General features: G+C 42.3%; 1 protein-coding gene across 1 annotated transcript in view; it reads right to left on the bottom strand.

Annotated features, from left to right (window-relative positions):
• Positions 1-1,182: 1,182 nt before the first annotated feature.
• The window catches only part of LOC149472201 (lipopolysaccharide-induced tumor necrosis factor-alpha factor homolog), a 37,006-nt gene continuing 12,742 nt past the window's right edge, over positions 1,183-25,446 (bottom strand). Inside the window, exons 2-6 of the mRNA XM_089692192.1 lie at positions 24,270-24,391; positions 12,993-13,100; positions 11,430-11,495; positions 11,185-11,335; positions 1,183-4,734 (exon numbers count right to left, since the gene is read on the bottom strand). Of these exons, the coding sequence (XP_089548318.1) occupies positions 4,626-4,734; positions 11,185-11,335; positions 11,430-11,495; positions 12,993-13,100; positions 24,270-24,372 (537 nt within the window). The 5' untranslated portion in view covers positions 24,373-24,391 and the 3' untranslated portion in view covers positions 1,183-4,625. The remainder of the gene's footprint in view (positions 4,735-11,184; positions 11,336-11,429; positions 11,496-12,992; positions 13,101-24,269; positions 24,392-25,446) is intronic.

Below are 25,446 nucleotides of genomic sequence, written 5' to 3'. Positions count from 1 at the left end.
AGTGGTAGTGACATAAATACATACACCTTATGAACTATGTAATTACTGTATATGTAATTATGTGAAATGAAATGTGGCTTTTTACTATTTAGGTATTTATAGGTATGTTATTGATACTCTAATTGCTGTTTTTAAAGCAAACTTTGATTTTGACCAACACAATAGGGAAAACTAGAAAGTTCAAAATCTGGTGCAGCTCTGCATAAAAAACAATCAGCTTCCAGGTTTTATTGTCAAAGCTTAATAGAACAAGCTGAAGTTAGAAGCTGATTGGCTACCATCTACAGCTGCACCAAATTCTGGTGCACCAGTTTTGGTAAATCTCTATCTTTGTGTATCTTGGGTTGATAGATGTAGAGACCTTCCCTTCTCAGATCTAAACCTCTACTAGATTGTTACTTTTTGCACAGATTTATAGCCTAAAATAGATATCTCCCATCCCACCTACTTTAGATTTATGAAAGCAATCCGTTGATACACTTATTTAAAAGATTAGTGTATCAGCATAGGGGATCTCCAGACAAAATTACAAGTTTACTTTGATGGGAAAATGGCTGCACACCTCACCTCCACAGATGATACTAAATAGGCCTGGTTAGAAGGCCTGACGAAGGAGTGAGCATGCTTCAAACGCGTGCCATCTTGGAAACCTAGTCCATGCGGTGACTTCATCCCTGCGAGACTCCCTGCGCCCCTCTGCTACTCCCCGAGCCCTGGACACCACTGGAGCTGCAGGAATACACCCAGAGCACGGCCAAAAGACCTGATGCTCCCACTGGACCTCCATCACTCGACATGCCTACCTGTTACCTATCTATGTGAGTGCAATTTTACCATTAAGTCTGCCTGATTTTAACCTTCTACACTTAGAGTGGCTCTGCTGTCTCTCTTCTCTACCTGCATTAGGAGTATCTACAAGCTCTTACAGCTGGCTGCCTCCTCGGACAAGTCCATACTACTACAAGCCCCCCACTAAAGATGGACTTGAACACCAACTCCACATGGACCTTCTACTAACCCCCATTGCTGATGGTCCATCCCCAAACGCACACATGGTAGATGCGTCTTAGTGCTACCTCCCCCCACACACCTCTGGTTAGTAGATTCTACTAATACACCTGGCATTTTTAGTTTAGTTTTAGTGGTGAATAAGGAAGAAGGAGTCAGCTGGACACAATAGGATATGGCGTGAAGATTCTTTATTAACCCATTAAAAATAAATCAGACAATTGTTAATTCATATATTCAAAATTGGTATAGTATAGTAATATTCAACACTGATATTAGTATGTTTACATTCAAATGGGTATAGTGTGAATACATTTTTATATGTAACCTCCCCTGTGAACGCTAGACAACATTGTATTACATTATTGTTGGAGTATGTGCTATGCAAAAGGAAACATTTATGGAGCTGTAACTGTTTGTGGTTTATTTGAAAGGACTGTTCTAAAGGTAAGGCAGTGGGTAGGGTGTGTTGGCTATTGTTTGAATGCTATACTTTTGCAAAACATTTTTTTAAAAGCATCTGTTGAAAAAAATAAAGTCTTTCTTTTTCCTTGGGAAAGTCTATTTTTTTTAATCTGTATTAGGTTATGTGACTAGTTTAGATGTTCCTGAACACCTCCATACGGAAGGTGGCATTCTCTGTATCATAATCAAGATACAAGTTCCAAAGCTGTGCCATCACTTTCAGAGAAGCTAAACAGGTGCATATTCACTTCCACAGGATCTAGTAAGCAGGTTGATTCAGACATTTTCATTAATCAAAAGCTGGAGTGGTCTACTTTTAGCTGTAGTGGACTACATTTTAAACCCCAAACCAAAAATGTAATATATTGCAGCTTACTGATCCATGTGGGGGTATTAGTTTTCTTTTTTAGGCTTTTACTCTCTGTTTTAATCAAATGATCTGGCTAGTAACACACTTCCTCTATCAGAGTGCCCCAGCATTGTCAGTCTGGGGGAGGGGGAGCTAGATATACTAGCAGATTTAGATACACTAACAAATTGAAGCCAAACTGCAGCTCACACTGGAGCTAAAGCAGTTACAGTAACAGTTTTTTGTTTCTTTTGGGATAAAGGTTTTACATAAGTAAAAACTGATCATTGTAAGCACCCCTGTTAGTGGTAAATGATTTGTCTCACACCTCTAACTGCTACATCTGTAGGAGAGCTTGTTATATTGAAAAATAACAGATTTACTGACTGAATCACCAGGTGGAAATAAAGGGAAGAAAGCTTAAAAAAGAAGACTAATGCAGCCATCATGTAAAGGAATTGGTAAACTGCAGTATAATAAACAGTTGCTTCTGGGTTTATTGCTGCTTTAAATACACTTTTGATTAATAGACATTTAACCTCTTGCTGTTGACCGTACGTATACATGAGGCCTCACTGCAGTTGTTCTTTTTCCATGAAGCCGCATATGTACATGCACGTCTTTGTGCTGGAGCACTGCCAGCACAGAGACTGGGCTCTCACCAGGGGCCCCAGGTCTCGTACGAACGATTGGGAAATGGAAGGTCTGATTTCCGATCACCTGCTGACTGCCTATCACAGTGGTCAGTTTCTGTACAGCCTTCCCTTGTGTGTGTTTCCTGCTCTAAATGGAAAGAAAGGTACATTGTATCTTTTTTTCTCCTTGCAGAGGAGAAAATGAAAAATAAAGATGTGTGTGTAAAGAAGGCATAAAGATAAAATATGAAGAAAAATAGCTAGATCAGGGTTTGATCCAGGTCAGTGTCAAGGTTAGGGTCAAAAGTCAGGGTTAGTGTAGTTTAGGTAGGATAAAACAAAAGCATTTTTTTTAATTAGTATCAGTGTTAATGGGGTTATTTACTAAAACTGGAAAGTATAAAATCTGGTGCAGCTCTTCATAGAAACTAATCAACTTCCAGGTTTGATTGTCAAAGCTTAAAGTGTTACTAAACGCACAACAGTAAAATCAGTTTGTATATGCAGTAAAGCATACTTGTTATACTCAGTGTGGAACTTAAGGGGTTAATCCTCTCCATTGTGTAAAAAGGATGTTTGATCCTGTCTTCTCTGATCCTCCCCTTCTTCCACATTCCCCATTTTATCTACTGATAGAGCACAGCCTCGGGGGGCACTCTGCACATGCTCAGTTTGGTGTGTACTGCTAGAGCATTTTTTTCTTTTTCTTGGAAGGATGCGTGTGATCAGCACAGGGCCAATCAGATCTGCACAGACAAAGGGTCAGGGGTCATGCAATTTCCTTTGCAGTGAAAGGAGAATGAAAACTCCTCCTACAAGCTGTAATAAATGCTCAGCTGGACACTGATAGAAGGCACAAGACTGCTGTATCTGCTGATTAGAAAAGGTATTTAGCAGTTTATATTTACTAAAATAATTGCATTTCCATGTTCTGTGTACCGTGGGAGACCAGATATAGTGAATGCAGGGTCCTGGGTTTAGTAACACTTTAAATGAACAAGCTGAGGTTAGAACCTGACTGGCTACCATGTATATAGCTGCACCAGTTTCTGCACTCTCCAGTTTTAATAAATCTACCCCAGTGTGTTTTAGAAAGAAAAAAAAAGTTTCTTGGCCCTACAATGGGTACAAAGAACAAATAACATACACATAAGTGGCATCACTGCTATTGTCAGGAGCAGAAGAATTTATTATGAGTTGTTTTTGGTGGTAGGTTACGGTAATAGCGAGAAATATGCAGCTATGTTTTTTAAAAAATATTTTTTTTACTCTTTTGGGCAAGTTGTCCTTTGATAATAAAAAAAAACCCCAAGATATCCATTACTATTTATTACTGCTACTATTTACTACAGAATGAAAGCCTGGTTTATCCTGAAAAAATGGTATAATCCACCTGGATACACTAAGTAGTGATGATATGTACAGTTTTACTAACACATGTAAATAGTTGCAAAACTGTGTTCAGGAGTTATATAACAATGTAAACATTATTATTCCTATATGAGTTTTTGAAGTTATTTAATGCATACTGTCATTAAGTAATACAATCCCTATTTTGCTTCCCAAGATCATGTTGCTTGATTTTTGATACAAGTGCTTTTGTATTCGGGTGCAGTGCTGGCATCAGCAGATCATCAGTGGAACCTCTATGACTTGGAAGATTGAGCCTTTTTTCCAGTCAGAGATTTTTGGCACTTAGGCTGGCCATACATTATACAATTATCTGCAGATTTTTGGTTTAGATTTACCAAAAACCATATAATAGGAGGACAAACCTAAACAACACTTTCAGTTGTATCCAATTAGGCAGGCCCTTGCACTACATAGTTGAAGGTAAATCTAAAGGAAATTGGGCAGAAAATCTGCAGATAATTGTATAATGTATGGCCAGCCTTAGTCCAAACACTGGGAAGTTCAGCCCCTGAGGACCCTCTGGGTTCTTAAATAACTGATTTTACTGAATGTGGTCACAACTATGTACTAACACCATTTAGGCTCACAGATGGCAACTTCACTTAAGACCAGATTTTGCTATAAAAATAATTGGTAAATATAAATATTTAAGTCAATTTTAAATGCATCATCAATGTGTTTATTACACTAGTTATACAGGTAAAGCCAGTGTATTTCTTTCAATGTATTTCTTCTAATCAATTACAGAATAATTCCTACAAACGTTTGTATTTGTGAATAAGGTGTTTGCAGTTGGGGCAGTAGTGGTTCACATCTTTGCAGCTGTTTACACAGCAAGGTATAAGGCAGCAGCCTAGCATACATCTGTAAAAAAAAAAGGAAAAATACAAAAGTAAGGTACTTAATAACTCATGCTAGCTAAACAGCTCCAGTCTTCCAAACTGCTCCGAAATCATCCCTTCAAACAGCTAACAGACACGCCAAACATAAATGAAATAGGATACTGAATTCAGTAGAGTAAAACTATAAACAGCTGAATTAGTTCAAATATAAAGTGTATAATATGGAAACTTCTCTTATATACGCTTCCTCTGCCCTATTAAATATACCATTTTATAGCCATTTGAAAAGCAAAAAAAAATTGCTGCTCTTTTCAGACGTTCATAGCTGGCCTGTGTGTTGTGCGCACTTCCGGTTCTATCGCAAGGAATATAATTAGAACCCCCAATTAGTATATTGGGAGTACAGAACAACTTGTTTTTATGTTGTAAAGAACATGATAAGAGGGCTAGGCAGCGCTGACACCACTCTGCACCAAAATGTGGCATGCTCTCAGCTCACAACAGGATTTAAAAGTTAATTTTTAGTCTGCTTAACTGCAATTTTTCTGCGCTTGTAGGGTCTTTAACCTCTTTGCTACCAAAGCAATTTTTGCTTTTTTTTTTTACACAAGTGTTTAAAATCATTTTAGACTAGGATATTAATTAAAACCTCCAAACATATATTTTCTGAAAGCTGAGACCCTGGAGAATAATATGGTGGAAGTTCCAATTGTTATGTCACATTGGTATGTAAAAAATACAATGAAGTTAATTTTAGAGCACACAATTTTTTGGTATAATATAAAAGATGAAGTTGAACTAAATAAGCATATCAATCTGTAAAATTGTGTATGCCCATAGTACCCTATATTCCATAGGCGATGCTTTAAAAAGTCCCTACAGTTCGACACTTTGGACTTAACTGTGTATATTGGTCCTAGAACGATTGCCCAGTGATATGTAACAAGTGTAGTGCAAGTGAATGTTTCTTACATAGGTGCTCCCAAAAGGTGCATTTACATTCCTATGTGCACATACACTATATTGCCAAAAGTATTGGGACACCCCTCCAAATCATTGGATTCAGGTGTTCCAATCACCTCCATGGCCACAGGTGTATCAAATCAAGCACCTAGGCATGCAGATTGCTTCTACAAACATTTGTGAAAAAATGGGTCGCTCTCAGGAGCTCAATGAATTCAAGTGTGGTACTGCGATAGGTTGCCACCTGTGCAATAAGTCCATCTGTGAAATTTGCTTGTTACTAAATATTCCATGGTCAACTGTTAGTGGTATTATACCAAAATGGAAACAACTGGGAACAACAGCAACTCAGCCATGAAGTGGTAGGCCACTTAAAATGACAGAGCGGGGTCAGTGCATGCTGCAGCACACAGAAGTCACCAACTTTCTGCAGAGTCAATAGCTAAAGATCTCAAACTTCGTGTGGCCTTCAGATTAGCACATTATTGCATGGAGAGCTTCATGGTTTCCATGGCCGAGCACCTGCATCCAAGTTTGAAATCACCAAGTGCAATGCAAAGTGTCGAATGCAGTGGTGTAAAGCATGCCACCACTAGACTCTAGAGCAGTGAAGACGTGTTCTCTGCAGTGACTAATCATGTTTCTCTATCTGGCAATCTGATGGATGTGTCTGGTTTTGGCGGTTGCCAGGAGAACGGTACTTGCCCGACTGCATTGTGCCTAGTGTAAAGTTTGGTGGAGGGGGGATTATGGTGTGGGATTTTTTTCAGGGGTTGGGCTTGGCCTCTTAGTTCCAGTAAAGGGAACCCTTAAGGCATCAGTATACCAAGACATTTTGGACATTTCATTCACTTATCTTTGTGGGAACAGTTTGGGGATGGCCCCTTCCCGTTCCAACACGACTGCACACCATTGCTCAAAGCAAGGTCCATAAAAACATGGATGAGCGAGTTTGGGGTGGAGGAACTTGACTGACCTGTACAGAGTCCTGACCTCAACCCCATAGAACACCTTTGGGATGAATTAGAACGGAGACTGTGAGCCAGGCCTTCTCATCTGACATCAGTGCCTGACCTCACAAATGCACTTCTGGAACAACGGTCAAACATTCTCATAGGCACACTCCTAATCCTTGTGGACAGTGTTCTCAGAAAAATTGATGCTGTTATTGGTGCAAAGGGTGGGCCAACTCACTTTTGAACCCTACAGACTAAGACTGGGATGCCATGAAAGTTCATGTGCGTGTAAAGGCAGATGACCCAATACGTTTTGCAATATAGTGTACATAAGGGCGGGGCAGACTCACAATTTTTTTGCGGGGGGAGGGGATTCTAAGTGCTTGGCTGTAAATTTATATTTTGACATTGATAAACTCTTTGTACCATGTTCTGTTTAACCGCAAGCCTATTGGCACTTTTACCCCCTTCCTGCCCAGGCCAATTTTCAGCTTTCACAATTATGCAGACATGCAACACTGTACCCAAACTAAATTTTTTTTTATTTTTTTGAGACAAATATAGCTTTCTTTTGGTAGTATTTAATTACCACTACGGTTTTTATGTTTTGCTAACCAAAGAAAAAAAGACCAAAAAAAATAGTTTATTCTTAGTTACTGTTTTTCCTTCAGTGATGTGCACTGATGAGACTGCACTGATGGGCACTGATTGCCAGCACTGAGGAGGCACTGATAACCAGCACTGATGGTTACTGATAGCCAGCACTGATGGGCACTGATACAAAGCACTGATGGGCACTATTAGCTGCACTGTTGGGGCTACACTGATCATCAGGGCACTGATGATCAATACCCTGATGATCAGTGTAGATGTCCCCTCTGAGAAATGTGGCTTACCTCTCCTCACACGCTGTCAACATGAGGAGAGGACTACCGATAACTGGCATTTCCTGTTTACACTGATCAGCTATGATTAGACACAGCTGATCACATGGTAAAAGGTGGCTCTGATTGGCCCTTTACCTGGACATGTGATCAGCTGTGTCTGCAGGACACAGCGATCACAGTTCGTGCGCGGTGCGCTCCGCAGGGGGCGCTCGGGGTGTGTGGTTCTGAGAGAATGTCCACGGATGCCCTCCCAGAACTAGCTGACTGCACTATAGCTGTCTTTTTGCTATAGCGCAGTCAGGAACTGGTTAATGAGACAGCAGATGATGTCTCATCTGCCCTCCACTGAAGTTAATGAAGAGCACATCACACTCTACTAGCTTCTTCCCTGTCCGCAGCAGCCAAGGACATCAAAAACTGGAAGTGAGGTTATATAAATTATTTCCAGGTTCTTTGGAGGTAGGGAAGATCAGTGAATGGATGTTCTGCCCTCCCTCCCCTACAACCAGAGGCACCTGCCATGCGGGTCTTGGACCCACAGATGGGACAGCAGAGCATGAGAAGCATGACGTAGAGGGTTTACATTTTCAGAATATACAGAAAACAATTAGGATCTCTCTTTTAGGAAAGCCAGCAAGCCGTTTTTGGAGTGTACACCTTCCCTTCCCCAGCTGGAAGACACAGTGGCAGTAAAAGGGTTAATGGCATAAAGAATGGAAAACATACATATATTACAGGGATGCGCTGCATATGTTTTTTTTTGCCTTTAAGGGTTTTGCTTATTGAGTGCAAATACAGTGTCTTGTGACTGTATTTATCCTCCTTGTTTTTTCCTTTTTTCTGTTTATTTTTTATTACACCCTGGAAATTTTTTTTATTTTTGGGGGCTTTGTACCATATAATGTATACAACATGCCTATGACTTTGAAGGTCCAAAATATTTTTATTGTGACACAAACAATAATTAAGACAAAAAAAAATCAGAAATCTTTAGCGTATTCACCCTCTTTGCTATGGGTAGTAAGATGTACTCAAATGTCAGAAGTCCCATAATTAGATGATTATATATGGTACACTTGTGGGCAATAACATCTTATCACATGATATCAGTATAAATGCAATACACCTCTTCTGAAAGGCCCCTGAGTCTGCAACAAGACTAAGCAGGCAACATGAAGACCAAGGAGCTCTTCAAACAGGCCAGAGATAAAGATATAGATATAAGATATAGTTATAGATAAATATAGATCAGGGTTAGGTTATAAAATAAATCCCTAACTTTGACCATCCCATTGAGCATCATTAAAATATTAGAACAAAATGGAAAGATTATGGCACTGCTACTCAGAGAAGAGAGGGTTGCCCACCAAAACTCACAAATTTGGCAATAAGGGCATTAATCAGAGATGCAGCAAATACACCAAGGACTGAAGGAGCTGCAAACATCTACAGTGGAGATGGGAGTATCTGTCCATTGGAGCTCTTTAAGCACACTGCAGATAGCTGAGCTTTATAGAAGAGTGGCCAGGAAAAAGCCATTGTTTAAAGAAAAAAATGAATACAAGTTTGGAGTTTGCCAAACCACATGCGGGAAGCTCATCCAGACACATGGAAGAAGGTTCGTTAGATGGACTAAAGGTGAACTATCTTAATCATAGAATACAGGACACAGGACTTGTATTCAAACACCATGGGTTATAAGCCACTGTCTTCGGGACACTGGCAAAAACTTTGCTGGGAACTCCCCTATCTCATCCTCATATAACTCCACCTATTCCGTGGGACTCCAGTTTTGCTGGTATCCTTAGGTAATGGACCTATTCTCCTATGGAGAAGTTCCTAAACTTTCTTTTTATTTTTCTCCACTACTTTGATTAACTTTCAATTGGTGGGTTTTTCCCACAGATTGCTGTTGCTTGAGATGTGACCTAGTTGCATCATGCCTACGGGTTGTCACCTGACAATTCCACCATGAAGGCAAGGCTGCCTACTTTTCCAGAGACACAGACCCAGGACATCAGCCAGACCCTGGTTTACAGCAGTTCTTTTCTTGGACATGCAAATACCTTCTCATTCTGCATCAGTTTCATGAGTACCTTACAGTAGATCCCCTTACCTAGCAATGGCTGAGGCAAAATGCAGAGGAGCTGAGAAAAAAGGACACAATAGCAGTTGTGATACTGACAAATCTGAGGAAAACCAGTGAAATGTTCAGGGTGATAGCTGTTCCTTTGCACTGAATCAAGGTCCAATATTAACAGCTCCATTCCTTTAAAGTGCTTGCAAAGGCTCAAGGTTTCTTATCTTCATGCATTCTATACATGAAGGTAAAAAACCTGTGTGTAGCTGCCCCCCCCATACTCATCTGAACCACATTGCGATCCAGTGAGCCTCGGCTCTCCTGGGACTCTCCCTCCTCATTGGCTGACACAGCAGCGGGAGTCATTGGCTCCCGATGCTGTCAATCACAGCCAGTGAGCCAATGAGAGAAAGGAACAGGGCGGGGTCGGGTCACAGCACTGTGTGTGCATAAACACACAGAACAGTGGCTCAGGAGTGAGCCTGCTTGGATGCCCCATAGCAAGTTGCTTGCTCTGGAGGCACTCACTAGGAGAGAGAAGCCATGAGCACTGGCAGAGTACCTGAGAAGAGGAAGATCAGGGCTGCTCTGTGCAAAACCACTGCACAGAGCAGGTAAGTATGACATGCTTGGGTTTTTTTGTTTGTGCTTTTTAATCTGCCTTTAATATCACTTTAATTCTATCTCTCTCTTAGGTGCACAACAAATGGTCTATCTCACGAAGGAAGATTTCACTGCAAATCTGTCAGATTTCTTTGGAAAACTCTTGGTCCTTCTAGAACCTCTAGGGCTCAAAAGCAGTCTTCTGCTTCTCCACTACCTGAACCTCCTACCCTCTTTGAGGAATATATTGCGGAATGGGAGGTAGATGCAGAAGAGAATCCTATAGAAGAATATTCACCTCCTGCATGTTATGTACGTTGGACACAAGCTACGTTTTCACGTCATGTTTTTTCTACTTATTGATAGTCTCTTCCAAGCAGAATTGGAATCTCTCAGCTTAAAGACGCTTCTGTTGGCAGTAAACAGCTGGCGAAGTGTAGAAAGATTTTCCCTTGTACATACACACACACATGGGTACTTAAATGTGCTTTACATAAGTATTCACCAAATCTTGAAAAGGTGTTCATCCCTCCAAAACTCTTTGCTGAGTTATATCCTATGGAAATGGAATTTATGAAAAAATAGTCGGTGTTGTGGTAGTGGATCCTGCCATTTCACTTCTCAGCACGCATCTCACGGCCTCCTATTGAGGATATAAAATCTGGATGTATCCAATAACAGATGGATAGGGATTTGTTCCCCTTCCATCCAGTGGATCAGATCAGATGGCAGCCGGGTGTAAATGGGCAGGAGGTCCATTTACCTCTTACTGCCCATAGAGGAGAGCAGACTTATGGAGAGTGGACATGGACCTGTCATCCTCCTGCTCAGCAGGGATCAGCAGACAGGTCCCCTGCTGAGTAAGTGGATCGCAGGCGGTGTCTGACCTATGTGAAAGGGGCCTTATCAGAAAAGTAGTCTGCTGGTTTTAGGTGTATTGCAACTTAATGTTCAAGCCTTGCAAATATATCTGTATAACTTACCCAAAGAAAAAAAGCAGGCAACATAAAAGTGTTGTTAAGCAACCTGACTTGAATTCAATTTTTGTGACACATGGCACATTGCAGGATGGACAAATAGTCTGGGCGGGGATATCTCTCAGTTCAGTTTTCAGAATGACTTGTGGCATAAGCACTATTTAAAATGTAATAAAAAATGTATTAGTTACACGTTTCAGCACAAAAGATAAACTCATTACACACAATATGATGTTACATAGCAAACTCACCTGTCTGGGTCTGAAATGCTGATTCAGTATAGGGTGGTGGTTGGGGATAGGCCGACGGGTTCCAGCCTTGAAAAATGAAACAAAAAGCCCAATATAATCTATCTTTTCTATTATATCAATTTTCGACTTACAGGGTTTAATTACAGCACATCCTTTCCTATACATGGGGGTACAGGATGAACAGAAACAAATGTCTTTTTTTTTTCAATAGCACCACCATCACATATTATTCATTTCTTTCATATTTATATGACTGTTTAGTATGTGGTCCCTTTTTTGTTTTACTGGCCTAGTACAGATGATTTGGCTGCTTTGAATCAGTCTTCAAGCAATAGAATTATATCATTCTATTGGACAAAATCTGAAATTTCAGCTGACATTCAGGCTTAACAAGAGGAGGTACAGGATGGGAAAGAGAGTTTGCTTTGAGTGCTGTCATTGCTGAACTCTCCATTTGAAAATGCTAGTCGCCTGGACAATTTGCTGATCCAAAGATTTTAATACTTTTTGAGTCACTAACCCAGAACAGACAGAATCTTGACTATTCTCTGGCTTTATCAGCTGCATTAATGTTCTGGGTTTTTGTGAAAATGTTATGCTCACAAATAGGCAAGTAATGAGGATTTTCAATATGACAGCATAGACAGCTTCAACTACTGATGCAAGAATGTTAATAAGTAACTAAAGAATTTATAAATCCCCTATGTGACAGATGCAAGCGGGATCACGGGGATCTGATACATATGTTGTGGAGATGTCCAAAACTTCATAGGTATTGGAAGGAGGTAGTAACTACCCTTAATTTGGTGTTTTAATTCTGGATCCTAAGCAGTGCCTCTTGGGTATTTTAGATTCGGTAACGCAGGATACATTTATATTAGAGGCCCTTTTCAATGCCTTGTTCCAGGCGTGCAATGCACTTCTAGTGTTCTGGACCTCTGATACTCCCCCCACTTTTGCTGACTGGAAGCAAAATATGGGAATTATTTTACAATATGATCGTTTAGTTTACCAGCATTGAATACGTTCAGGTAAATTTGCGAAACTTTGGGATGCTTGGTTGGCCACTCCAGGTTTAGCCTCTTTCAATTTAATAATGCATAGGCTGTTGTAGTTGCTTTTGATTGCAATTTGATTATCACTTTCTCAAGGCCAGTTTATGTCTCCCTGGTGTATTCCCTGGTGGGGGGTGGGGTGCTCTCTGTTTCCTGCGGGTCCACTGTTGTGGGGATACTCCTAATGTCCTGTATATGCTAAATTGCTGTATCATCTGATTGCATTGTAATATGTTATCTCTGTAATGTTGCATAAATTCTTGGATTTCTAATTGATAGCACTGGAAGGTTTTCTCTATTATGTTGTTCGGTTTGTTAATTATTGAGTCGTTGATACCATTCTGTATATGCTTTGTCATTTTGAGATTTGTATGACTTCACCATTAATAAACGTCATTTATGATTTAAAAAAAAAAGAATTTATAAACAAATTGATTCTCTTAGACATTTTTTAATTAATTGTAGATTAACAATAAGACTCATTCAGCTAGTTCCTATTGAAGCTTACCTGCTGCTGGCAGCTGAGATTGGTCCTGGACAATGACTGGATATACTGGGCTTGAAGCAGGAATATTGAACCCTGCTGCAGGATATCCAGAGTTTATTGCCTGATTTCCTAAGAACCAAAAATTAAACATCCATTAGAGTTACATATTATTTTGAAAGCAGGTGCAGTTAGCTAGTCTGCCAGTAGGTGGCTCTGTCCTAAAGTAGTATGGTAAAAGGAAAGTTACAAGCAAGTGATAGTTCCTCTTCTATAATATTCTCATATTCGTGTTTCAATGACCCCAATCCACAAGCTCCCCTTTTAGAGAAGTCCTTCCTTTAGTGATGTCATGGGTTTAGACAGGACCCTTATATAAGCCAGGTGGAGATGTGTCTTAGGCCCCATTCACACCTGAGCATTTTGTAGTGAGAAGCTCCAAAACGATGAGGGAGAAAAAAATCAATATTACTCTATGGAGATGCTTAACATCTCCACTCCAAGTCGCCTGAAGCTCAAAAAAGTTTTGGAGCTACTTTTGGAGCTCCATTCAGGCAGATTGATGTCTTTTTTGGCGCTATTTAATTCCCATAGAAACACGTGGAAATGCGTACATCGTGTTTTCATGCGTTTTTGTGCGACCATGAGTGTTTTTCTGGCATGGTAACAGCTGATGTCACAGATTACATTTTTCTCTATTGGCTAATACAAAAATGCCAGAACTCATAAAGCCCAAACATGCCTCTTTGCTTTCAAAGTCTCTACCCTGATCTGAGTGGATTTTCTGCAGAAACACATAGTGCACAAAGAACTGTTCCACTAGCACTTCAGCCACAGTGGATGCTTGCTGGTTTTTTGTGGGTAATGCCTGAGGGTATCTAGTGCAAAACGTTTGCAAATGCACATAAAAACATGCAATAAATGCACGCACAAAATGCACAAAAATGTTACACTCAGATGTGAATGAAGTCCTGGGGCAGATAAGGCATGGGAACCAAATATCCCACACCTATGCAGATGTCAGCACAGCCAAGGTCCTGCTCAGGGCTTAAGTCCCAGGATAGGTGTACAGAGTTCAGTAGGAGCAACTGCAGCAATCCTGTCTGTGGAATGACTAAAAGAGAGTCATGAGCTGGATGCCTAAAGTCTAATGGGCAAGTCAGAGCCTTCTGAGTGAATACTAATGACTTTAAGATCATGAGAGTAACTGAAGGGAGCATAAGCAGCTAGGTAGAGCTATGGAGTGAAACGTTAAATGAGAGACTGATTAGGGGAAGATAGCTGCTTAAAAATGCTGCATATGCTTTCACATGTGAATACTGCGGACCTTTCACTAAGTGTGATTGACTATGTACTGTCAGGTGACCCCAGATAGTATATGTGATTGATTGTTATGCCATTTTCCAAGTACCACCAGTAAAGTGCAGCAAAATAATCATTGTGTGTGTGTAGAGCTACCCCCTTAGAGATTGCTGAGTAATTTTTGGGTTCCCTGTCAATCTCGACTGCTTATTGAAAGCCCAATGTCTGCTGACACCACAGTGCTCTGGTGACCCAGATAAATAACACCTGTAAAATAGACTCACACGCAGAGTAGTATAAACCAAAATAAAATGTATATTTAATTTGGAGGTAACTGAGTCAAGAATAACCAAACAACTCTGGTATTGGCAGCAAATCTGATCACTCTTGGTAACTGTCAGGAAAAGTAACAATATTTATAATAAATCAGTATCTGTTAACAGGCTTGCTTTCAGAAATAATCCACTGCCTCCAGTCTGAGGGGTCTGTTGAATCCCCAGTGAGCAGGAAAGACTATCAGTAACAGATAAGCTCACTGTGGGTCCTCAGAACTAGATAACAAGGATTAAATGTGAAATAAAGTTAATTCTCAGTTATAATAGTGTCCCCTTTAAAAGCTCTATAATGTCTTCTGCGTGCCTGGATCTCTTTCACCCAATCAGTGTGGTTCGGCGGATTACCGATGGATAAAGACAGTCCATGGGGGCCCTCTGGTTCAGACTTGAAATTCTGCTCTCTCTCCTGATGTCAGAGTGGCCTACTTGGCAGCATGGCGGGCTGTGTGGTCTGTAAAGTCTTTCCTCTCTCTCTCTCCAATCCAGGCTCCGCAGCCTAGTTCAGCACTTCAGCCGTCAGCACACCTCCTTGCCCTGGAAGGCTTCTTCAGAGCTTTTTCCCACGTCAACGTAAGTCAGTATTTTGAGTGCTTTTATCTTCCTTCTTTCTCTGCACTCCTCCTAGAGAGAAACATTCCCTGCTTCTTCTGTGAATTTGTCATCTCCTGGATTGATAAGTTCATCAGCCTCTTGGATTGGGGGTCCTGTTTGAGAACCCACTGGGGAATCAATTACATGTTCAGGATAGAGGAAATCTTTGATGTTGAAACCTGGTGAAGAAGTTGGCTCAGGAAATCTGGCAGGGATTGTTTCTGACTTAAAACTTGTAGAAGGAGCATCTGAACTTGAGACAGGGTTACATGCCAAGAGGCTGTCTTTTAGAGTCATTAAGATTGGATGCCAATCTATTCCTGTATCTACCCCTCCTTCATCTTCATTCCCCTCCTCTTCTGGGTCTAGAACTGGCAGTGGAGGGGATGGGGGAGATCTACGAGCCAGAGTCCCGCAATGGGTGGTGGTTCATTTACCTGGATTTGGACCCAGACAGCATCAGATAAGGGTAGGTGATGGTTAAGGTGTCATAATTTGACTGGACCTCTCTTTCCCTCTGGCTGGATCTTATAAACAGGTAGATTGGGTAACTTCCGATAGACAATTAAGGGTTGAGATTTCCAGCAAGCTGCAATTTTCTGTTATCCTGGGATCCCAAGATTGCTTAGTAGCACTCAATCTCCTGGTTGCAACACCTGTAGTTTCACCTTGGTGTCATAACATTGTTTATTTCTCTGCTCTGCTAAGTGAGAGGTGCGCCTAGCTTCTTCATTAGCAGACTCCAACTGCTAGTTCAGTCTCTCAACATACTCTTGATGTGATAAGGGGGTCAAGTGATCAGGAGCAGTGCCAAAGGCCAAGTCCATGGGCAACTTAGCCTCCTGCCCAAACATCAGACGATAGGGAGAAAACCCTGTGCCATCATTCTCAGTACTGTTATGGGCATGCACCACTGTGGCAATGTGTTGACCCCACCGTTGCTTCTTCTCAAATGCAAGAGTGCCCAACATGTTCAGAAGAGCTTTGTTGAAACACTCTGGTTGAGGGTTATACAGGATAGTTCTGGACTTTTTGATGCCTAACAAGGTCAATAACTCCTTAATCAGTTTGCTTTCAAAGTCTCTACCCTGATCTGAGTGGATTTTCTGCAGAAACAAATAGTGCACAAAGAACTGTTCCACTAGCACTTCAGCCACAGTAGATGCTTGCTGGTTCTTTGTGGGTAATGCCTGAGCGTATCTAGTGAAGTGATCTGTCGCTACCAGGACATTCCCTCTCCCACTAAGATTGGGTACCAGACACAAGAAATCAATACGCACCAGCTCCATTAGCCCTTGGCTCTGGAGGTGGCCCAAGGGGGCTGTTGGTTTAGGTAATGTCTTCCTCTGGATACAGCTGAGACAGGTACAACAGTACATTTCTTCAGATTTCATATGTGGCCAATAGAACTGGTCTCTCACCAACAGCTAGGTTCCGTCCTACCCCAGGCGCCCATGATCATCATGTAATGACTTCAACACCGTTTTCCAGAATTTCGCGGGTAAAAAGAGCTGTCATAGATCTTCACTTTGGGCTAAGGGGCCCCTTCGGGAGACCACCCCATCCCTCAGTTTCAATCTGTCCCACTCTCGATGGACAATCTTAACATCAGGTAGATCTTCTATCCACAATAGAGAAGGTTGCTTCTTCACAAAAGCTCTTCTTGTGAGCTGACAGAGGGAGTCTTGATCCTGAGCCTCTTGCATATTGTTGTTGTTTAGCTTCACCTTTCAACTGAGATGCATGGCAATAATAGGATGAGATGCAAGCACTCTTGGCTCCCACTACTGCAGCGTACACAACCACTTTGGCTACATACTCAGCTCCCTGACTCATGGCTTGTACTTCCTCTGGGGATACCTGCAGCCAGTTGAATCCAGAGTTCTGGCGCCCATGGGGTCTCCTGCTTGGAGCATTTGCATCCTTAATTCCTTCTCCAGGCCTGTACTTCAGGCTGAAATGGAAGCCAGATAGCGCAGCCAGCCATTGGTGTCCAGTGGCATCTAGTTTAGCCGTGGCTAGCACATAGGTAAGGGGGGTTGTTATCTGCCTTCACAAGGAATTAAGCCCCATATAAATAGTCCTTAAACTTGTCTACCATGGCCCACTTCAGGGCGAGAAACTCCAACTTGTGTGTGGGGTAACACTTTTCAGTGGGGGAGAAGCTTCGACTATATATATATATACTCAAACCAACATTTTTTTCCCTCACCTGTGTGTATGACCAAACTGTTAAGTGAGGTCATATAAAGCATGTGTCCCTTTATTTTGGACTGTGATGAGATGGGATTACTATCCAATGGGTTTGGGTCTCCTTCACTGCTCTAGTTGTCCTCCTCCATCAGATCAGATGCCAAAAAAGATAATCAAAACATAGTGCTTTATCCTTATAATCCTTATAAAGCATTTATTAAAAATGTGTCATATTCCACTCACATGTATAACATTAGTATGCGCTTTATACAGGAAAAAACTTATCCAGATTGCCGCTAGCGGTCCTGGCATGCACAGCCAGCCGATATCTGTCTCCACTGCTTTCCGAGCATCGTGATGTCAAAGCCGCAGGGCCATGTGGCTTCATCAGGTGGAAATCTATTCGATTAAATTCATATCCCCACTGTACATTCCATTAACCTCTGGAGCGTGACCTGTGTTGCGGATACACCATGAGACATGTAATCACATTCAAAGGACCCCAGTAGGCTGATGAAAGCAGTTTTTTCTCTATCTTCAGGATGCATAGGGATTTGGTAGTATCCACTCTGCAAGTCCAGGACACTAAACCATTTGGCTCCTGATAGACACTGCAGAGCATCTTCAATTTGGGGGGTTGTATATTGGTCTGGGACAATCCGCTTATTCAGAGTCCTATAGTTGATGCACATCCGTAAGGTACCATTCTTCTTGCGGACCACTGCAATGGGACTCCTTGACTCTCGGATGATCCCGGTCTTCTTCAGCTCAGCCAGTTGTTCTCTTAATCATTCCGGGAGAACAATCTCTCCCAGCTGGTCAATCTATCTCTGGCTCTCTTCCTCCGCTCCTTGGACAGAGGGGAATCTTGTAAGCCAAACTCCTTCTTACCCAGGTTGTTTGGTTTGTCAGGTGTACTAACTAGGGTGGCCACATGTACTTGCCCCAATAGAGCTGGGGCCTTTAGAGTTATGAGATCTTCTGTTTTGTTACAGGTTTGGACGAAGACATTTCCTCTGTTGCGTTGCAGGGCCTTTGTCATAATCACTTCTGGTATAATCTCCACCCCAGATATTCTGCACCACTGTGGCAATGTGTTGACCCCACTGTTGCTTCTTCTCCAATGGCAGAGTGCTCAACATGTTCAGAAGAGTTTTGTTGAAACACTCTGGTTGAGGGTTATAGGGGGTAGTTCTGGACTTTTTGATGCCTAACAAGGTCAATAACGCCTTAATCAGTTTGCTTTCAAAGTCTCTACCCTGATCTGAGTGAATTTTCTGTGGAAACCCATAGTGCACAAAGAACTGTTCCACTAGCACTTCAGCCACAGTGGATGCTTGCTGGTTCTTTGTGGGTAATGCCTGAGCGTATCTAGTGAAGTGATCTGTCACTACCCGGACATTCCCCCTCCCACTAAGATTGGGTACCAGACACAAGAAATCAATACGCACCAGCTCCATTAGCCCTTGGCTCTGGAGGTGGCCCAAGGGAGCGGAAGTGGACTGCTCTGGCTCAGGGGTACCTTTCCGTGAACTCTCTCCATTTGCTTCACTAACACCAGATCTGAACACCTGTGCCGTTACTGTGTCAGTCAGCTGTATACTCTGTTCCTCAAGCAAAGGGGGATCCCTTTTGCCCACTCAATCAGCACCAACACATTGGATGCATCTGGATTATTTCTGATATTGATGATGCTTCCTCTCTGGTCAGGTATGTGGGCTGATAACATCTGCTCAATCTGTTCTTCCGGCCAGTCATCTCCGGGAAGGCTCAGCACCATACATCGCTCTGGCTTACCATTCTCCTCCTGGCACCAGGCAATGACTTTAGAGGGATCTATGCTTTCTTTCTGTGGTTCACAGATTCTCTGAACAGAGAAATGCCAGGCAAGCCCCCAGATGTAGCACTACCTCCTTAGGGATTGCTAAGTATTTTTTTGGTTCCCTGTTAATCTGGTGCTCTTGTTGAAAGCCCAACCTCTGCTGACACCACCATACTGTGGTGGCCCAGATAAATTACACCTGTAAAATGGACTCACACACAGAGTAGCATAAACCAGAATAAAGTTTATATTGGATTTGCAGGTAACTGAGTCAAGAATAAAAAATTCTGGTATTGGCAGCAAATCTGATCACTCTTGGCAACTGTGAGCAAAAGTAACATTTATAATAAATCAGTATCTGTTAGCTGGCTTGCTTTCAGAAATAATCCACTGCCTCCAGTCTGAGGGGTCTGTTGAATCCCCACTGAGCAGGAATGACTATCAGTAACAGATAAGCTCACTGTGGGTCCTCAGAACTAGATAAAAAGGATTAAATGTGGAATAAAAGGAATTGTCTGTTATAATTGACAGTGTCCCCTTTAGGAGCTCTATAATGTCTTCTGTGCTCCTGTTGGGGCCCAATTGATGTGAAGATACATTGAGGGAGGGATGATAGTTCCTCTGGGTAGTCACATCAGAGATAGTAAGGAAAAAGGAGAAGATTCAACACTTCCCTGATTGATGGTAAAGAATTAGTGCAAGTTTCCTTTTAAGAGCTCTGACCATGAATTGAGCTTGATGTAATAAATAGCAACAACTGACATAAATATCTATAGATAAAAACAACTCCCTCTGTAATAGGAATCCTGCTCTGCAGAGAGGGAAATGGGCTTGTTGATTTAATTGGCGCTGTATCTTGGACTATAACAGTATATAATGTGGTCAGCTTAAACGATAACTATACTGCAGATATATTCCATCAATGGTGCTGGTATAACTAGTCCACAAGCTTGGGCACTGTGTGTATTGTTTACAACTATGTGCAAGCAGATAACTGAGGTGGTGTACTATTGATGTTCACTTTGGTAGTGGATGCATGGGTCTCTCTCGCCTGATCAATGTGCCATGAGACAGTCCACAGGCCCTCTAGTTCAGACTTGATATTCCGCTTTGTCTCCTACTGTCAGAGTGGCTGGGTGGTTTGTAAATTCTTCCGCTCTCTCTATCTCTCCAATCCTGGCTCCGCAGCCTAGTTCAGCGCTTCAGCTGTCAACACACCTCCTCCTTCAATCTACCTCTGCACTCTCCTGGCTAGTCTCCCGGGCTTTGATATTTGTTTGCTCCCGCCCATATGCTACCTCTCCTGGGAAATGTAGCCCTAGCCACTCTGCTTATCAGCCAAGTCCTGCTGTTCAGAAATATAAGTTCCAGAGACCTGTTCTGTTAATGTAAGCAACCCTAAATAGCAGACCACCACCATCTAATGTCCTCTTTAGTATATTGCAAGTAATAACATTTCAATGGGTTACATGTACATTCCTTCCTTGGGGATATAAAGAGCAATGGCCGGAATGCCTCTGGCATGGAGTGGGCACAATATGGTGGAGGGTATACCTCAGCAGGAGGCTTAGTGTTTCAGAAAGGACAGGAGTAGGACAAGGAAGGATCTGTACTCTTGAAGCCAACATCTTGCCAATTGCAGAGGCCCTCTCACAAGTGTGGAAGGCATGATGCAGGCAGTATGATTAGAGAAGAAGTGAAGGTGTGACAGCAGGCAGTATGTCCAGAAGATATACAAATAGCATATGGCACAAACCTAGAGTAAAAAACAGAGTGGAATACAGCAAATTAACAATAGAGCAATGGTAAGTCCATAAAATTACTAAAAGTCCATAAGAAGCACCTATAGGCAGCTCCCCCAATAGACTGGAATGTCTCTCTGTAGAAATGAAAAAAGAACACAAGGGGGCACCTCTAAGTGCAGTATTAAAAGTAGTTTAATAATCCATAAATATAGCACTCGCATGTGTGAAGAAGTAAAAAGCCATGTGGGCTGTGGTCCCCATAATTTCTATAGATTTTTACTTCTTCACACATGTGAGTGCTATATTTATGGATTATTAAACTACTTTTAATACTGCACTTGGAGGTGCCCCCTTGTGTTATTTTTTCAATATGTTCAGAAGAGAAATACAAAAGATTGACAGTGGACAGTTTGTGCAATAGAGAAGTGTGGAAGATATGACAGTACTGTGTGTGCGGATAAGACAGTATGGCTAGAAAATGATTGTGGACATGGGCATGATAATAGCAGCAACTGCTCCAGAAGACAAAGTTAGAGGTATTGCAAACATTGCTGAAGAAGACAAGTTTTATATACAAACAAGGAGTTTCAGGGATGAAGATCTGATTCTGGGATGAAGATCTGATTCTGGGATGAAGATCTGGTTCAGGGATGAAGATCTGGTTCAGGGATGAAGATTTGGTCTCCTGTGTTCCAGCCCTTTGTCTTTGAATGTAGAGGGCCCTAAATCCCCGTACCACTCAGTACAGTGTTCAGCTCCAGCCTGCAATGGACTTGTTCAGGCTGCTTGCAGCGGGGCTGGACACTGCAACTATCCCTCCTGGATGCACTAAACAGGCCAGAAGAGATGCACTGCAGCCAAATGCCCCCATGTTGTTCGTTAAGCCTGTGACTAAACTGTGAAAGAAAAAGCAGCAAACTAATGAGCTCGTCTCTGTGTCACTCTTCTTCTATCAGCATGTTCCTTGTACGGCAGCCTAATGATTGGCTTCTTGTGCTGCTTCACTCTCTTCCAGCCTGCATACAGCCATTAAAAGCCATAAGAGGCTGATAACAAGCAAATATAGCTACTTACACTGCTTATTGTAAAAAATACATTTAGAGATGTAGTCATGAGCTTAATTAATTTATATCTTTTATAAGTGGTGGGAGGAATTCTCCCTCATTCCTCCCACCACTTCATCCCCCTCAGCCACTTCATTCCCCTCAGCCACTTCCTATTGTTCCACTACCTCCTCCCTCCTAGATTGTAAGCTTGAAAGAGTAGGGCCCTCTTACCCCTCGTACGCTGTCTGTTTTTGTTGTACTGTGCCATGTATTGTCCCCCCTATTGTACAGCGCTGAGCAAACCCTTTGGCGCTATATAAACTCGATGTAATAATAATAATAACTTCATGGAGTCCAGCTTTAAATAAGTTGGCCAAGTGGTGGGTCAGAGGTGGTGAAATCAGTTGAAGGACAGCTAATACTTTCAGTGTCACTGAATTGCATGCAGCCAACATATGCAAAAATGCAAAGTTTTAAAGTTTTCAAACCCCCCTTTTTACAGGAACATACTAATTATGTTATTTGGGGTTTAAAATCTCTGCACTAATAAACACAAAAATCTACCCACAATGTGTGAAAATGTCTTAAAAATCACAACTCTGCATTAAATAAAATGTAAACAAAAAGCTGCCAACATGAATATCCACATAAAGATATTACTAATAATCTAAAACCATACAGGTAAAGCCCTATCCTCAGTGTTCACAAGCACAAAACATAGGTGTAGCACTACCCCCATAGGAGTCGCTAGAGATTTTGGTCTCACTATAGTCCTGCACAGCCAGGCAACACACATTTCCTCCTAGCCTAGCACTCCAGAGACAATAAACAGTCCTTGAAAGTGTTTTGTGGGATTTTTTTATTAGGGGTGGGGATGGGTGGGGATGAGGGATACATGGAATGCCCAAGGAACTGTAAAACTGAGGACAACTTCCTGGAACTATGTACAAGTACTCAGAAGGGTGTTCTCTTCTTGGAGAGCTATCCTGCCTCTCCTTGTGTACCACCTCAGACCCCAGATGAAATCTCATCTTCACCCAGCTGCCTGAGGGAATCCCTGAGCAAGGGGACCCAGAAGCTGCCACTTTAGATGAAAGCAGATGGGAGTTAGTCAGGTTTCCCATCTGAATGCCCTTTCCCCTTATATGGCCCAGGGGGTGTGGGGTTACTCACCCAGTCTCTCCTGCAAGCTTGTGGGTCGGTGGCTGCCTTCAGGCCTTATGCTGGGCTGGCTCCTTCCCTGCTTCCCAGGCTGTCCTCTCTCAGGGGACAGTGAGGCTGAGAGATCCTCCCTTCCAGCTTCTCCAGGTAGGCCCCTCTCCTGGACCCAACTCCCAGCCTCCACACACACCATCCTGCTCACTCCATCTTCCACCCGAATTCTCCTGCTGCTGGGCAGACTCACTACTCTTAAGGGCTGTCCTGACCCCATACCAAGCCTCCTGCTTTGGGATTGTCCAGGATCTCCCCCGCCCACTGAATTCTAGGTCAGGGGGAGGTTTAAGAGAGCTGATCTACAGAGCCTTTCAGCCCCGACTCAAATTTGAGCCTCTGACTGTTGCTCCTGGCTGCTATTCAGCCTCCTACTGAAAAATAATTAAGGAGGGTGCTACATAGGTAATGTCTCTTTAAATCTGCAATACACCATGTGCAATATATTTTTAAAAAGTTCTTTTTTAATGATATGGTCCATGCGGGAAGAGATGTAGTGCCCTGAGTGGCTGAATATCTGCGGTTCCACGGCCCTGTGGTGTCGAATATATGCAGTGGAAACTATCCATTTGGGGCCTGTGAATTGCCCATGAAATCCTGGGAAAGACATCTGAGCAGGTCCAGAGTAGGAAGGAGTGTGGAATGGTGATATTACAACAAGCACTTTTTGACCTCCTTGAGATATAGGGGTCTTATTACAAGGTAAGGAGTTTGGATATCTTTTCTGATAGTGGCTGGATTGGTTTGCTCACATCCTGGCACAGGAGAATTTGAATCTTTTGTTTCCACATGCACTTTTGAGGACTTTTTATCCCTTTATTATTTTGAATACAAAAAGGGTTTTATTGGGACTTTATTTTAAACATAAATTGCAGGTGGTGTATTTTAGATTTAAAGGGACATTGCCTATGTTTGTAAATACTGAGGACAGGCTTTACATATATGGTTTTAGAATGTTATTTGAGGTACAGTATAATGACAGATCCTCAGTAATATTTTGATTCTCTGTATGGGAAATAAATGTACTATTTATTGAAAAATAAGTTTACAATTACCTTGAAATTCAGCATTCATGTTGACCATGTATGGTGGAGGTACAAGAGATATACCGGTATTTGTGGCAGGATATTCTGGTGTTGTGTGTTGCTGTGAGGTCATAGTTAGAGGTCTGTATATTCTGTTAAAGATAATTTCTAATTAATCAATTAGAACATGTTACACAATATTGAAACAAAACAACTTAAAGTAAGCATCCACCGACACCAATGTTGGTAAAAATGTTCTGTGCCCGGGATCCCCCAGCCCCCCGCTTATACTTACCAGAGCAAATCTCAATCTAGGAGCCATTGGCTCCTGCTGCTGTTAATCAAATCCTTTGATGAAAAAACAGGGGGAGTGGGGCAAAGTTGTCTGTGCCTATGGACCCGGGGCTCAGGAGCAAGCCTGCAGGAGTACTCCCTTAGCAAACAGCTTGCTAGGGGGGTGTTTGCACAGCCTACCTCTTCTTCCAACCTGAAGGTGGCAACATGCCATTTTTTTTTCAGATTGGTAGGAGTCTGTGGCTTATCAAGCAGCCATGTTGAGGAGGACAGTGATCCTGTTGGATGCTGAAGTCCTGTGAGATTTGGGTGGCCATCTTGATGAAGGAGCCCAGTAATTATAGGGGGCTGACGTCATTCAGCATGCTCACAGTTAGGCAGTAAGGTAGTGAGAGAGATCAGCAAGGTAGGGAAAGTGCAAGTGTAGAAGTAGGGAAAGGTTCTTGACAAGCAGTATGTTTCCTTTACAGGGTGCAACCCCCCCCCCCCCCCACATACACACACACTGTGTCTATATCAGTCTGTTGCACATGAACGGACTGCCTCCGGCTGTCATATGCATATGCCATAAAGGCTAAGTGAAACACAGTGATTATTTATCATTACCAGCATGTGGGTGCAGCGTGGCTCCACAGTAATTGTTCACTCACAGTCCAGATGCAATCAGTATATCTTGAACTAACAGAGTCTGTCTGGAGGGGAAGAATGTGGCCTGGCCTTCTTGTACCCGAAAAAGATGCCCAAGGCAGTTGTAGGCCCTAAGCTTTCCCTTCTTGTTTGGAAGCTCTCCCTGCCGATAATACTGTCCCTCACAGGCGGGGGAACCTGTCCCTACACTACCCACACGTAAATGTGCACCAAAACCTGGATAGCAGGGACTTAAAAAGATTCTGCTTGTAGCAAGTAGCAGGAT

Source organism: Staurois parvus, unplaced genomic scaffold (genome assembly GCF_062004578.1).
Source record: "Staurois parvus isolate SC_StPar_1 unplaced genomic scaffold, SC_StPar_1.0 ptg000022l, whole genome shotgun sequence".
NCBI classification, from domain to species: domain Eukaryota; kingdom Metazoa; phylum Chordata; class Amphibia; order Anura; family Ranidae; genus Staurois; species Staurois parvus.
Note: the sequence above shows the minus strand (reverse complement) of the source record. Positions and strands in the feature narration are given on the sequence as shown.